At 40.9% G+C, this 15,808-nt stretch overlaps 1 protein-coding gene and 1 long non-coding RNA gene across 4 annotated transcripts in view; both read right to left on the bottom strand.

Moving 5' to 3' along the window:
- Positions 1-1,221, bottom strand: part of LOC103394590 (uncharacterized) — a 315,109-nt gene extending 313,888 nt beyond the window's left edge. For 2 of the 3 annotated variants that reach the window (XR_523156.3, XR_003052726.1), the window contains exons 1-3: positions 1,145-1,221; positions 919-1,017; positions 360-471 (exon numbers count right to left, since the gene is read on the bottom strand). This is a non-coding gene — a long non-coding RNA (uncharacterized LOC103394590). The other variant, XR_003052727.1, reaches the window with a different exon arrangement.
- A 1,099-nt stretch (positions 1,222-2,320) lies between these two features.
- Positions 2,321-15,270, bottom strand: snx27a (sorting nexin 27a). The gene is made up of 13 exons (XM_008331863.3): positions 14,812-15,270; positions 11,167-11,392; positions 10,882-11,074; positions 10,578-10,642; positions 10,332-10,436; positions 9,947-10,025; positions 9,491-9,654; positions 8,855-8,944; positions 8,006-8,155; positions 7,696-7,824; positions 7,371-7,430; positions 7,152-7,200; positions 2,321-6,286 (listed from the first exon to the last, which is right to left on the bottom strand). Exons 1-13 carry the CDS (start codon positions 15,099-15,101, stop codon positions 6,216-6,218), a joined length of 1,671 nt encoding a protein of 556 aa, XP_008330085.1. The 5' UTR covers positions 15,102-15,270; the 3' UTR covers positions 2,321-6,215.
- Positions 15,271-15,808: the final 538 nt, after the last annotated feature.

The raw sequence follows: 15,808 nt of genomic DNA, 5'->3' as shown, positions 1-15,808 counted from the left end.
AACAAATCTCCGAAAAAAATTTTTTTCACAAATATGACCTTTTGAAGACCTTTTGAAGACCTTTTGAGGATCTTATTAGTACAGAAATAACTATATTTAGAATTTTTTTATCTGAAATTTAACCATGGAAAAGGAAATAACTAGGCATTTCAATGAAACTTTATGTATTTTATATAAATTATGGACATGGTTTTATTTTGCTAAGATTTTTTTAGGAATTCATTAGTTTTGATCTTTATACCTAACCATAATCCCAACTATTCCATCCATATCACAAACCTTAACCCTAAACCTTATGCCAAGTTTTCTTTCCCAATCCTAAACCAAAATCCTAAAACACACAGTGTTGAGATCTGTACCTCACTGTCCATGAGCACTGGCTTTATTCCGAAAAAGGTCACATGGTCAGTCCTGGGACAATCTCTGCGTCTGGTTGTAAGGACTTGGACGAGATGCAGATGCCATCGGTCTCTGTGGACAAAGAAGGTAAAAACAGGATGTGTTTTAGTCTTCAGCAGATATTTGCTGTGTTTAAGACCCTTTTCTGTCCATCTTTATTATTAATGTCCAACAAAAAAGACATCTCATGTGCTGGGCCAAGACAACAAGTTCTAAGACAGAATGGTGTTTTATGTTGAACTAAAACACGTGATAAACCAGTTATGATTTATTTGATTTTACTACTTCAAAACGTAAATTTAAAGGTCCCGCAGTGTAACTGATCGTTAATGCAGAAATAATTTGTATTTGTGTGCGGGAAAAAAAAATTGACGACAGTGCCATAAAAGCAACAATGTTGTGGTATCAGTACAGTCAACTCGGAAATGACATTTAACCCGAAAGGACAGCACGATGTTCAATCGAACGAATGAAATTACGTGCAATAAAAGAAACCCATCCTCAGAGTTTAATTCTTACCTTTCGGTTTTTCAAACATTTGTCTTTTCCGGACGAGCCATCCGCTGTCCTGTCCACAGAGGTGAAAACGCTAGGCCGCAGCAAACGCTACCAGGTTAACTTGACGTCAAAAAGGGTTCATCGAGACAAAAACTAACGCATTAGTGTCCATGATATGGCCGAACATCAAATAAAACTGGTTCATTATGTAGTTTAATTGTAAAAAGTTTGTTTGTGATCAGGTTACCTTTCCCCTTGTGACTTCCACACACACTCGACGACGACCAAATGTTTGTTTGAAAATCAAGAGCGACCATTTCCGGTATAATTTAAAAGCTCTTGCTACGCATGCGCAAGACAGGGAGAGGAAATGACGTAACTTTAATAAAAAAAAAACAAATAAATAGAACATATAAGAGGTTTCTTAATAACATTTAAGACCTCCAATCAAACACGTAGCTTGATAAAATAAACGATCAGAAATATATTTATTTGTTATTATATTCTTTCCCCTAACTGGTCAAGACTTGACGACACTGGATATTTCTCTTCTGCGTTCGTCATTTTTGTATCATTGTTGCGCACTGTGACGTCACATCTGTGAACGTTTATAGTAAGTGTGATATTTAGTTTTTATTTAGTCTTTGGTGAATTTACACCATGTCCTTCACAAGAAAAGAAAAATGTCTTCTAAGTAAACCTACACAGAGTATTTTAAACCAAGTGAGTGTATTTTTGAGTCATTTTGGAGAAACCTTTATTTTTCAAGACATTTTGGGGAAATTATTAGTATAGTATTTCACTGTGATCAAAACTTGCATAGCAAAAAAGTATATTTTTTTCTGGTAAGTTCTGGGACATACAATAAACGACTCTTTTCTTACCATTGTCATTTCACCCATTTGAATATCGTTTTCAAGTGTAACTGATTCAAAAAGCACAGTAGCAGTACATTGTTTGACTAATTTGTATTTTAAGAACATTGCCTGCTGGCACCTTAGGTAGTCCATGGTTAATTACGTTTTGGCACGGTCTAAATGTTTAATAAAAGTCATCAGAGAATAAATAAAAACAAACAACCTTTCCCCAATATATAACTTTATTTAAAATATTGTTACAATTTATTACTCTACACAACATTTTCAAATATTTTTCTCATTTTTTTTTCATACGATGGTTAGTAAACCTTTGTGTTTTTAGGATATAAAACTCTCTGTATTGTAGCCGAGTTCAGCATTGGGTGTTAATTTGACGTCTTTGTAAATACAAAACTGCGTCTTTGTGAAACAGTTTGTGTTTGTGTGTCACGTTGCGGTTGGCTAATCCTCCACACACCCGCTCTAAATACGTTACACACTATCATTTCTGCTTATATAAATAAAAGTTCAGAGTTGGAGAAAGAAGAGTGCATTGTGTCCAAAGCATATTATGTTTTTCTTCTTTTTTTTTTCTTAAACAGCTATTTACAGGTTATGCTAACGGCGGACAAACAGGCTTCGCTGTTGGAAGTGACGTCTCTGCCTACCTGTGGTGGAAAAGCCAACAAACAGGAAAGTTATTACATAAAATGTTAACACTTTTTTTGTTCACAACATAACGTACATCTGTAACGCTATTGGCAAACAGAAGCCAGCAGGTTGACACTGAATGTACACGAGACACAGGGCGTCAGACTGAGCTAATAGGGTAAAAAAGAAAAAAAAAAAGGTCAACATGTCGTGACGTTTGTTTGTCCTCCTGGCTGTTGAGTCGTATAAACACAGGGCTGCATGATATGTGGAGACAGAAGTTTCAATAACTGGTACAGTTATACCCCAGAATTTTTATCTTTCCTTAAAATTGTAAAAAAAATTTGCCTTTGTTTTGAACCCATTTTTTAAATTATCAATTAATCTTTTAGTGTTACTGAAATGAAAATTCAGCACATTCAACCTATTCACTGACTTTCTTATTGGTTACTTGAATGTTGAAAAAAATCTAATTTTAACAAATAGAAAGATGACAAACTACAGTGTCGACCTCAAAAAATGTCCCCACCAATGCTGGGTGAAAAGCAGAAAAACGATAAATTTGGAACATCAAAAAACTTCCGAGTCGTCTGTTGCTCTTTTCTAGAAAATGACTGGTCTAAATGAGATCGATCTCCCATCACATTGGATCTTCTGTATCCAGCCCCATTACTCTGTTGTTTTGCTAATACCGTGCAGCCCTGATATGAGATCCATTCTTCATCTCCACAGAAACACAGACGAGCCACAGCACTGAACACACTGACGGACCACAACAACTCCAGCAGGGGGCGGGCGTACTAAAGGCCTGCTCCTTAACATTCCTGTCATCCCCCTGCTCTCACCTGAGCACCAGCACAATGACACTTATCTCACCCACCAACCAAAACTGATACAGACTGACAATGAGTACAGGACGGCGCCTCCAGCAGACGAAACCAAACAACACAAGAGGTAAGAAAAACAGAAAAGGTGAAACAGCTGCAGGTCGACTTCTAAAAGCTTAGCCACAGATACACGGAGACAGAGACACACACACCCAAATATCTTTTAAAAAAAAATCAAAACAGGGCTCTGAATTCATTATTGTAAGCTAGATGGACAGGAGTGGGAAAAAAAGGAAATAAGCAGGCTGAGCTTATCACATTTCCCCCTGAGGATGGGAGACCAACCTGGAGAGGGTAAAGAACGGAGGACAGGCCACACACCACGCGTTGACACAATCAACGTCCATCTCACTCTCCCTCCTCTGCAGCGTGTGGACAAAAAAAAAACAGCATGCTTGAACAGCTTTATTTCCCATCATCCATCTCTAAATTGCCCATTACTCTGGCTGTCAAAATGACTATCCACAATTTTCTCACTGCAGTCTCTTTCCCAGGTCATTTACTTCTGAGTCAAACATACATCACGCTGCCGGCCACTACACTGTGGCACGTGAGGCCGTGGGCTGTTGTGTGACTGCTGCCTGTCCTTAGAGGCAACAATGCTAACGCTAAAAAGCTCACTAAACAATTTTGTCAAACAGAAACAAGGCTAGGGGGAGGAGGAGGGTGTGTGTGTGTGTGTGAGAGAGAGAGGCAGACAATAGGGGACGGCTCCTCATTTGTCTCCATCACTTTTGCGCTTCCGCTGTCATATTGACACATACGCACACACACCTCTTTATTTTTCAGCCGTGACACTGACAGCCTGTCACAGAGAAACCAGCGAATCATCAGTGTCATTCACAAAGGTAGAGGACGTCCACAAAAGCACAGCAGACACGCCCACGCACACACATGTGAAAAGGTTCAAATTATGACACAAACATCATGATAAGAAGCTGTGACAGTAACACTGAGCTGATCTACAGGTAAAAATGGATGAAACACACACTCTCAGACTTGGGTGAGTAAAAGACATTGGTGGAGAACAACTGCCAACGTTGGTGACAAATAACTGGCAATTTCTTAACAAGTCGGTACACATCCTAAAAATGGAATAAAATTTCAAATCTGTCATTTGTTTAAAAAAAACAAACAACTTAATTCATTAATAGGAGAAGAACTGTTCCTCTGATGACTGGGTCTAAAGGGAGCGTGGACAAAAGGTTGGGCGTCACAAACAAACGTGGGACCAAATAATCTGTGCAAGAAAACTGTGAGAAACAGTAGTTTCTACAGTAGTTTCAGGTAATAAAACGAAGACAAGGGTGGAAACTGCTGCTGAATGTGCTGCAAAAACAGGCAAAAAATAAAACCAAACTCCTCTGAAATTAAATAAAAAATATAAATTAAAAATATTGAGACAGGGCCCCCTGGTGGTTAACTTGCTTCTGTCGTTTTTCTTTTGGAAAATATTGCTGGTTTTGATTCAAAGTGAGTTAAATTGAGATAAATCAGTGTTAACAAACATTTAAAACAAAATTACAGATTTGTAAAGAATGTACCAATCTTTTTGGAAACTAGATTATTTCTAATGTACATATTTATGTTGTCTGAGGAATTAAATCCCATCATTAATCTTGATGAAAAAATGACAACAAAACGAAATTATAACAAAACTAATACTATCATTTCAGACGAGGAGCCTGGATCAGTACACACAGATGGCTGCTACTGTGAACACAATCACACACACACACACACACACACACACACACACCGTCTGTCCTCCTCATGTGGTTAATGGACAAACTGCAGAGCAGGAATACTTTGGGGTGAGTTACAGAGCCCAGGGGAACTCTCAAAGAAGATTTACATTTCTCCACGACATACAACCTCATCTGTCTTACACTGTGCTGCCCTCTGCTGCCTAATCAGAGAACTGCAACTCGGCACAAAAAGCACAGTGAAAACCCGACCAGTTCTGTCCTTGCATTCATAATCTGCTGGTCTGGAACCTGTGGCGTTTGGAGTCAAAGCTCAGAACATTCGTTACATAACTGTTGAACAGAGGAAATTATTTTTTAAAGACTGCAAAACCACTACAAAATACGTCAGACTAGACTGAAAACACTGGTTTTTAACCAATACAAGCTTTCTTTGCTTTTCTTTTTTTGAATTGTACGGTAAGAAGCAAATAGTTAGTGTTTGCTGTGTTAGTTCAAGAAACCAATTAAGGTCATAAACTTTTATCGAATTTCTTTTATCAGACGTACGATTGTTAAAGTCGTATAACTCTGTAGCGGAGCGCCCTCACATCAGTCTTCAGTCGCTTACTTTCTGGTCATTTTGTGACAGTCCCTTCTGACCACATGGATAGATAGAAAACATTATTCTCTGTTAGTGTCCAGCATGAGAGTAAAGCGTTACTGAGCTTTAGTTATATCTGACAGGACTGAACACCCGGTCTCCACCGTAGTCTCCATCCTCACAGACCAGGTCTGCAGGCGACAGTCTCCGTGAGGGACCTGGGTCGTGGCCCCGCCGTGTCACCTTCATCGCCAAGAAGTTCATGGTGCAAAATGCTGTGGTCGGGCCAACCGACCGCACACTTTAGAAACGTCTTACATCTCCACCAGATGGCGAGAGTCAGCTCGTGTCCTGCCACGACTGCATGGTAAAAAAACATGATACACACTATGGAAATCTAGTAGATGAAATGAAAGCTGGCTTTTGTTAGATCTATTTTTTCCTTCATTGCTCTTCTTGCTGTGTGTACATATCCCTGGGTTTGGTCCAGTGTGACTGTTCCAATCTCCAAAAAGTTTTGGGACATGGATGGACGCGGTCCGTCACTCAGGTCTGGGTTTGTAGATGGGCGCTCACTGGGATAGCTGGAATGATGCGGGTGGACCAGTTCTAGTTCGAGTGACGGCTGAGGGTTTTAGGATGTTGCAATCTCTCCCCCTAGGTGGCGCCATCCCTTTTGTTGTGTCTCCAGAGGAGGCAGGAAGTCTAAAGGAAAAAGGTAAAAGACTTTTTTAATAATAATATTAATAAAAGTGGGTTTTGCATGCACACACATATATATAGATATACACAGAGATATTGTACATACACATAGTGTGTATATATATATATATATATATATATATATATACATAGATATATATATAGATAGATAGATAGATAGATAGATATATATATATATATAGATAGATAGATATATATAGATATATATATAGATAGATATATATAGATAGATAGATAGATAGATAGATATACACATATTTGTTTTGTTTTTTTTATCAATGACTTGTACTCAGACTCCAGACTGGTCTTGGAAGAGCCTTGACTTTACAGTGAACTATTACAGGTAATAAAAATGCTGCACCTCCATAAATCTAAACTATTTTATTTTAGGTGTTTTAATCCCTTCACCCTCACCCTCGCAGCTCCTCTCTCTCCTCCTCCCACCCTGCAGTTGCTCATCCACATACCTGTTCGTCTCATCATTCCCCATGGGCTGAATATTGATTCTATGGCCAACACTGTGACACCTGCTCTGGTTCATGTTTGTAGCAGTGAAAATGAAGTGAAGCTCTGGTGAGATCTCTGTACATTCATCTCACTTCTCTCATACTTGGAATCGATTTGATGCAGATGAACCCGTGTGTCCTTATGAGCGATCATCGCCAGGACATATATGACATATATGGTGGCCGTTGGTGCAGTGATAAATCACACCGCATTTGAAACACTCCCCGTGCCCTTGCCCTTTTAATTTTGCCAGTCAGGAGATTTTTGCATAATTCATGGAGACGGATGTGTGCCAGTATTACACCTGACCTACAGATCAGTACCAATGGCTCACTCTTACCGTTGTTACTGCAGTTCTTGTTGTCTTTGTCGGACGCATCTTCTTCGACCTAACATCCAGGGAAACAGCACACAGGAAATGAACAGTAAAACAAGAGTGGTACCTTATTGCATCAGCAGAATTAAAGAGAAATGTAATGTGGATCAGAGATTCGTGTTTCACAGCTGGACTGGAGCCAGAGGCTTCTGAGAAGGAGACAGGAAAGGAGGGGTGCTTTACCTGTTTCCTCCACTTCAGCTCACAAAAGACCCGCTCGAAGCACTCGTGCATGTAGTTGAACTGGGTAGAAGGGAAGAAACAGAAAGACTTCAGTTCAGCCTGATGTTCTAACAGTTACCAGACATGCGTCCATGGTAATATTTGTTATTCTCCTTCGATGACACAGGCATATGAAGTGAAAGATTCTGATGAAAGAGCAGCAGCTTAGCTAACCTGGTGTATTTTGATGTGTTTGTAGTTCTGGTTTCAGAAAGTTCACTTTTTTTGTTTCACTGTTTTTAGAAAAACTCTAATTAAAAATAATCAACAACCGTAACACACTCACATAGGGGGTGAAGATTTTGACCCAGCGTGGTTTCTTCTCCCCTCGGGCGTACTCGAAGCAGAAGGCCATTCCCTCCTCGTCTGTGTCCCAGCGCTGCATCTCTGCCCACTCAAAAGCGATCACCTGGTTCTGTGGAAGTCACAGGAAAGTTGAAGGTTCAATATAACACAAATACAACACAGAGGTAATCTATGAGGGAGAACAATCCTTTTCCTTGTTCCAGAAGTGGAGAGTACAGCCAGTAGGTGGCAGCGATGAAACTCAAAATGTGAGACAGAAAAGGTGAGAGGGTGGGATGACGTTTTATTACCTCGAGCGTGCCGTCCTCAGTACAGGCATGCAGCTTGAAGTGGTTGATGCTGATGGCCGTGATGACATGTCCCTTCCGTCTGGAGTCACAGGAGCAGTGCGGGAACACGACCTCGTTGTAGCCTTCACACGTCCGCAGCAGGCTCAGGTACTGCAACACACGCAGCATTCCAAACACTGTAACCGCAGGCAGCAGCACAAGCCGTGAAAGTCTCCGACGCCAAACAATGTTTGTGTTGTAATTAGAGCGGCTTCAGTTAAACTCCAGAGCATTCACTGGAATGAAAGCTTCACTGGAATGAAAGCGTCCACATCTCCGTTGTATTTGCTTCATTTTCCATTTAAACTGAATTCTGTTCATTGTATATCTTGTATAGTGAAGTCAAACTAAATCCCATAATCCCTTGTGCTCTCACACTCTGTGTACTGTTCAGATTAAAAAAACAACTTTAAATGCATCCACGTTTAAACTATGACACGTCTGCATCTGAATAAATAGCATAATAATAATTAGCTAGAAAAATGCAGAGCTAAGTGCAGCTCCGCTACTCCTTCCCGCCCACCATTTACACAGTCCTGTGTCTTTTACATGCAAATTCTGACTGAGTTTTTTTGCAAATGACACTCATGCAAATGAGTTTTTGCTCTCATATTCGTTTGACTCAGTGTGTCATCAGCTACGGCTGATGTTCTACAAATATGAACGCAGCCCGCCGACTTTGCATTTCTGCCATACAAAAAAGAAGAAGGATTATGTGTTATTCCCGTTCTTATTTACTGACAGCACTGGTCTGCGAGTATAAAAGTGCAGGCGCTTTTCACCAAACAAAGGCTGGTTTGTGGGACTGACCGTGGCCATCTTGCGCTGCTCTGCCAGTTTCTGCAGCTGGTAGGATTTGTCCTCTGTTTTTATGAATCCCTTCTTCACATCATCCAACGCCTGGAAAGACAGGAGGAGGGCGAGAGGGGGTTGGGTGGGTGGATGCAGGGTCAGTGCAACGTGAAGAGATACAACACAGTTTATCTTTGGGGTACGCACAGGAAAATACATTCTGTGCTCTTTTTGACACAAACAAAAAATGAGCTCATAGTTGAATATTTCTCAGATTACCTGTCAGTGACCAAAAAACAGCAGCACAAGAGTGATTTAATTAATGGTATATTATTGTTTATCTGGTATCATGAAGCCCATATCTGTAATTAATTAACCTACATTTCCCTCGGTGTCAGTTAGAGACATGTATATACTTTACCCATAGTAGCCTCAGGAGTAACTTAGTACTTATTTAGCTTGATGTTAAATTTTTAAAATTTTTCTTTTTCAGAAACAATTCTGGCAGTCTGTTTAAATTCCATATTTCTAATAAAAATATGTTCAATAAATCCTAATCCTTGGCCACACACAATTTCCCTTCCATGAGATCAACTTTCATGTCCAATTTCTTTAAGTGCATCTGAGAGTTCAGGCTTGGATCATTGTTATTACCTGGTGAAAGCAGTAGTGCAGCACCAGCGGATTGTCTCGGAGTAACTCCTCCTCCTGGAAGCTAAACAACCATTTACGGAGCGCCAAGCAAGTCCCCGGGACTGCTGAGGTGTAGTTCTGCACATAGAGCTTGTGGGGGAACTCATTAGGTGCCAGCTTTCTTACTGCAACAAGAGAATGAAAACAAAACAAGAGGGAGATAATGATGTAGAGAAACTGTGGAGGAGGAGGTTTCATCATTTAAAAACATAATCCCGTCCCCAAAAATATCCTTGCTGTCCAAAAGTGCAGACATAACCCAGGGCTGAGTTCATTAAAGCAGTGGGAGGCTGCAGGTCTGAACTGAATCATCTGACGGTCACAGAGAAACTACAGTCCAGACTGGAATGTTAAAACAGCGAGCTGTGATTTTTGCTACATGTTCACAACAACAACACACACAGACGCTGTTCTTACCAAAGGTGTGGTTGATGACTTCAAAGAGAGCAAAGTAACTGGCCATAATACTGTCCATTCCAACCTTCATCACTAAGGCCTAGCGTGAGAGAGAGTGAGAGAGTGAGAGAGAGAGAGAGAGAGAGAGAAGGAAACACTTAAAATATACTATTTAAATATAACTGAAGAAGAAGAAAATTATCTTAACAACAATTTACACCTATTGCATCTCCAGACAATTCTCTCACCTCCTTAGAATCAGTCACAAAACAAACTGAGAGCCATTTCAAAGTACAGGCTCATACACTCTTAACACAAATGTTAAAGGTCAAAGGATAAAGGTCAATACAACGGAGAAAGGAGATACTAATATTTAAACTAAATCAGGAGTCTGTTCAGGTCCTACCTGATACACCTGGTCTGTGGTGCTGTTCTTACGGACCCTCACAGAGATGGTGGTCTTGTCAGGCAGAGCTATCCGCAGCTCTACGTCTGTCACTCCGTTGTAGTTCTGCCCGTTTGAGAAAAAACGTCATAAGGAGAGACGTACAGTTTCACTGAGCTACGGTGACCACGGCGTCACTGCTGCGTCACATGTGGGAGTAAACACATGCATGTGTATGGTCAATATGGGAACAGGGAAGAGATTTACCTCATCTGATTCAGAGAGAAACTCCTGCATGATGTCACTCTCCCCGATCACCCGCACAGAGCAGACTACAAACATAAACACGGGGGGGGGGAGAAAGGAGAGAGGAGATTTACAGTCACTGAAGCCACTCTCGGTCTTTTAATATTTCCCATACATAAATCTAGGCTCTGGCATCGACTCTTGATCATTGACATATACTGTATATACAATATATACACAACAGGAAAGCCCAGAGGGTCTGCCCCAGTTAATGAGCAACACAGGCTTTTTATTTAAGCCAACTAACACTTCCATATTACCCTACCTCGCTCCAGATATTCCTCCAGGCCTCGTCGACGAGCGTCCAGCTGCTGCTCAGACAGCGAGAAGGGCCATTTCCCCGGAAGCTTTGGGAAGTTGAAGTTGGAGAACTCTCTCTTCAGGTTCTGGTGCAGGATGGCAAACTCTCTGTAGCGCTTAGAGCAAAGCTGTCGACCCGACATGTACACGTTGTACACCTGCGAAATCAGAAACAGAGATATCAGAGAACACGTCGAGACTGGAACCAGCGTGGTGTTTTTATGGATTTAGGGTCAGAAGCGTCACTCACCACAAACCTCTCGGAGTGCTGCTCTACGTGTTTGTACGTGGGGATTGAAATGGGCACGGCCTGTTTGTCGCTGTAGTCGTAGTTGGGTTGGACGTCTTCTCCTCCCTCGAGTCCATCAGCCTCCTGAGGAGGGACGGAGAGCACGGCCAGGACCAACTCCTTCTCCCCGGCCCGGATCAGGTCCACCACCTGCTTATGGGTGGCACCTTCTACACTCACGCCATTACTGGAAGAAAAATAAGCAACATAGAAAAACAACAAAGAGGAAAGTGAGATGACTTTCAAAGACTGTTTGCTTTTCACATGATTAGTGGGGGTTTTGACAAAGCAGATTCTCTAAATATCACATAAACAGGTCAGGCGTACAACACCGAGCACAGCAATGCCTGACTGGAGTTCTGCCGTGTCAGTATTGTGTGAAATTTATGCAAGCGTGTGTATTAATTCCTGTACATTGTCTCATCATAATGAGGTCATGTTCTATGTTTTGGTCTCCCTTTGATGTAGACAATGTTGGGAGTGTCCAGTATCCAGGTCAGGTCTGATGTCTTTCTTTCCGTTGGTGCGGTGGGAGTCTCCTCCCTTCTTGGCTCTGCCCAGGACAGATGGCAGCAGCATCAGGTGTCTCTGTTAATCTTCAAATGAGCAACTGCGGCACAGACGCAAACGAAGGCCGGGAGCTCACGCGCCGGTCCGCCCGCTGCAGGCCACCATCATTACTGCTGATGAATGTGTCTGTGTGGAATGATAGATAATCAAGAGCCGAGAGTGTGCACAGACGGACTGAACAAACGTTTGTAGGTGAGACCAGCAGCACCGGCCTCAGGAAGTGAGAGCAACAATTTTAATGGCATGAAGATAAGATGAAGATTGTTGCAGTTTCAACAGCAATGTGATTCAATCACCTGACCAAACAGACACCTGACAATCACCAGACAGTTGACAGACAACATTTTCATGATCAAAGCCAATCTACTAAAAACGCTGCTACGCTTCTTTTAAATGAAACAGAATCTGAGATCAGCAGTCAACCTCACTGTTTGGGTTTTTCACAATTTTACAGAGTAGAAATAAAATAAGATTTAAAAATTCAGACAAGCATTTTGTGAGGCTCAACATAGAAATTCAACTAGATCTTCTGTTAAGCAGCAGTGCAGGTCATCTGACCCAAGGTCTAGGCACCGAGGTGAAAGGAGAGTCCACCAGAGGCTCTGTTTTCACCAGCAACAATAACTATCCTAACTCTATGGGGTGAACCTCATCTCAGAATTGTCTCTCGACTTAAATATTTTTCTTGCAGTAAGACAACAACGATCGAAGGACCGTCATCCTCAAACGTAACCATTTTATCAAAGGATTTCAAAGAGTCAGGAAGAAATCTTTGTGTGTGAAGTCTACAAGATCCAAGGTTGATAACTACAAAAAAGCCATGCTACGATGGTGGTGGACAGTCAGACGTACTCTGAAGATCTGAGTCAGTGAAGGTATTTGCATGTACAGAGTAACATTAGAAAATGTGAGGGTTGAAAACCCACTCCTGTGGTGACAACTTTTCTGAAAATTTCACAGAATTTTCAGGGAGAAACTTAAAAAAGTATGCATCTTTGTATACAAATTTGCGTGTGCCTGACTGGCCTGCCTGCACGCTAGATGTGGTTACTGTCTGGTGCACCATGAAGAGGAGAAGCCTGTGACTGTGAAGTCTCTCTATATTTTATGCAGCAACAAAGTGAAATAAATTTTACTTGTAAAGCTGCAACAACATGTCTTTTGTACAAATTTATTCAGGAAAATACCTTAATATTTAGAGACTTTTCCATTACCTTTTTCAGCTCAAGTCAAATTAGTTACATTTTTGGTGCTTTCGCTTAAAGAGGTGGAATTACTTATCTGGAGATGATAAGCTTTGTAATTTAGTCAGCAAATGTTTTAAATTTATGACCAATATAAAGGTGGTGACAAAATGAACGGGGGGCAGAATAACAGGGTTAGTTATTGAGTAACCATTTGCTGACATGACAGCTCAGCTCCACATCATGATAAGCTCAATCCCTTCATTAATTTAAGCAGACAGAGATGTCATTCAGCAACAGCAGATCTCTGGTAATAACCACAAGACGCTGTCAAAAAACACAACAAATGAACAAAAATGTCCCCTTGTCCTCTGTCATGAAACAAAGATGCTGACACATGACATTTATACGAGGATAGTTGTTTTGAGTTTCTGCAAAACGTTTACTTTGGTTAATAAGTCACAGACTGAGAGCCAGGGCTGTCATGTGACCAGAGGGCAGTCAGAAGTGAGAATACATCAGTTCAGTAGAAACAACTGTTCCCTGTTTTCCTTTTCACTTCTCCTTTATTCTTACTTTGGCTTCTGTGCAAATTCACATGGTTTCACTGCTCAAATTTAGAACTGTGGTTGCAGATGTACAGATTAAACTCTTAGCAATTTGATTATTTATCAACCATCTTTAAATGTCTAAGGAAACGACTCAATATATTTATAAATGTATCCCGGCTTCGACAAATCCAGTAACAATTGCTATGATGTATCCATATTTTAAGAGGTCAACAAACTAAACTCCAGAAAACTTCAGCAACGCAATATTTATTAGTGCAGTTCCTTATAAACCTATGTTGCAAATTCTATAAAACACATCCAACTAAATCTAATACTTTACAGTCAAAAAACAAAACTAAACAGAAAATGTTGTTGCAGTTCTAGGCCAAACTGATTGGACTCCCCACATACAACTGACAATATTCGCAAAGAAGTATTTTTCAGGTGAAATATTGTTTTGCCAGGGTGTTCATACTGAAAACACAGCCTGCAACAGAAGTAGTTCTGTCCATTTCTTATATATGATCAAAATGCAAGACGTGTTTTTACTTCAGCCTTCAAACCTACTAAACCTTACCCCAATATCAACTTATGATTTATTATTATTATTATAAACCTTACCCCAATATCAACTTATGGGTCATAATCCACCTTTAGCACAAGGTAAAGCCTCACAGTCAATTGACCTTTTGGTTTAAAATGTTAAAAATCGTTATAATATAAAGTCTTCGCCGTTTAGACGTGTGTTTGAAACCAGTCAATAAGGCCAATAAAATAATTAGATGAAATCCATATCAGCACTGAAACCTGTCCCGTGTAAACAGGCGGCTCAGTCCAGCCAGTCTAAAGCAGAAGCTACGATGCTATGACTGAGTGACAACACTGCCTTCCACTGTCCAAAATGTACAATTATATATTATTGAATATAATCATGCAAAGTCAACAAAAACATTTATCCTTACAGCTGTGCTGAAGCAGGACACTGCGCAAAAACTGGGAGCTAAATAAGACATTAGCCACCTGGCTAACCAGAGCTAATCAACATGCACAACCTGTTTCTATACTTATATAAGCTTGTTAGCCTTAAGCTAATTGACTAGCGTTAGCTGGCACCGACACAACCAAAAAGACTGCTAAATACATACATGCATGATGAAAACATGTGATAAAAGTGCTTAGCTTTGTGAACGGCTAACGTTTGTTGTCACAAGTGACGTAGCGTTTATGTCCTGAAAGAAAGCTAGTGAATACACAGTTAGCATCCATGCTAACTCCCTGGTTTCAGACACAAATAGACTCACACTTCCAAGATCCGGTCTCCTTTCGATATCCCGGCTCGGTCAGCGGCTCCTCCGGGCAACACCGCGCTAACATGCTGGAGGGGAGCGTACAATTCGCCGTTGATACTCCGTAGCTGCCCTCCTTCGCTCACTTGACCGCGGACATTGAATCCATATCCGGACTCGGACTTGACTATTCTCACCATCCGTGGACCCGACATGACCGTTGCCACCGACGAACCCAGCACCGGACCATTACGGGATGCCGATGGAAGAGCCGAGCGAATTTCATCGTCTCCTACATCCGCCATCTTATCCAGACTGTCCCGCTCGCCTCTGTCTCCTGTCGGTGTCTGCTGGAGAATTCAAAACAACACAGGGAGGCTGGTTCAGGCTGTGTCCCTTTGGAAACGTTAGCTCCACAGACCGACTCTGTTGTTGATGACCCGCCCCTACAGGCGTCACAAGACACGGACACCCAACGTGACCTCCTCCGAAAGGCGTCACTGAGTGTGTTCATACCCCGTATTCTTTCCTGTTACAACACACTGTACAGTTCAGGTTCAGGATTTTGTATTAGTATTTAGTTTGGGGGAAAAAGAATTAGCTCTAATTGTAATTAATTATAGCCGGAAATAGCACCACAGCTGAAGCCTAACCCAAAAAACTATCATCTTAGTTTTTACTCGTTAAATTCAACTTTGTAACAATCCTTATGAAAGTTACTAAACTTTAAAAACATGATTTTTTTATAACTCAACCAAAACACCGAACGGACATTAAGTCAACACAATAATTATAATAATAAACATAACACAATATAAAAACACACTTAAAAAAGGGATAAAAAGTCGCTACACTTTTTAACAAACTGAGAAGTGAAGGTTTATTTTCTGCAATTTAGACTTGAGGTCCTCAAGTGAACTACACTGAAATAAAAAAAGACGGGGGTTCCGGGAAAAGATATGCCTCTACACAATATTGTCAATATACTATTTAAGTTACTATTTTTTTTATG

Source organism: Cynoglossus semilaevis, chromosome 18, assembly GCF_000523025.1.
Source record: "Cynoglossus semilaevis isolate Cse_v1.0 chromosome 18, Cse_v1.0, whole genome shotgun sequence".
In the NCBI taxonomy this organism is placed as follows: domain Eukaryota; kingdom Metazoa; phylum Chordata; class Actinopteri; order Pleuronectiformes; family Cynoglossidae; genus Cynoglossus; species Cynoglossus semilaevis.
This window is presented reverse-complemented; position numbering and strand designations above follow the sequence as displayed.

Coding starts and splice junctions, on each gene's coding strand:
- snx27a (XM_008331863.3), bottom strand. CDS start 15,101: ATGGCGGATGTAGGAGACGATGAAATTCGCTCGGCTCTTCCATCGGCA. Junction 11,075..11,166: donor AGCACTCCGAGAGGTTTGTG/GTGAGTGACGCT, acceptor CTGATTTCGCAG/GTGTACAACGTGTACATGTC. Junction 8,945..9,490: donor TGCACTACTGCTTTCACCAG/GTAATAACAATG, acceptor CTGTCTTTCCAG/GCGTTGGATGATGTGAAGAA.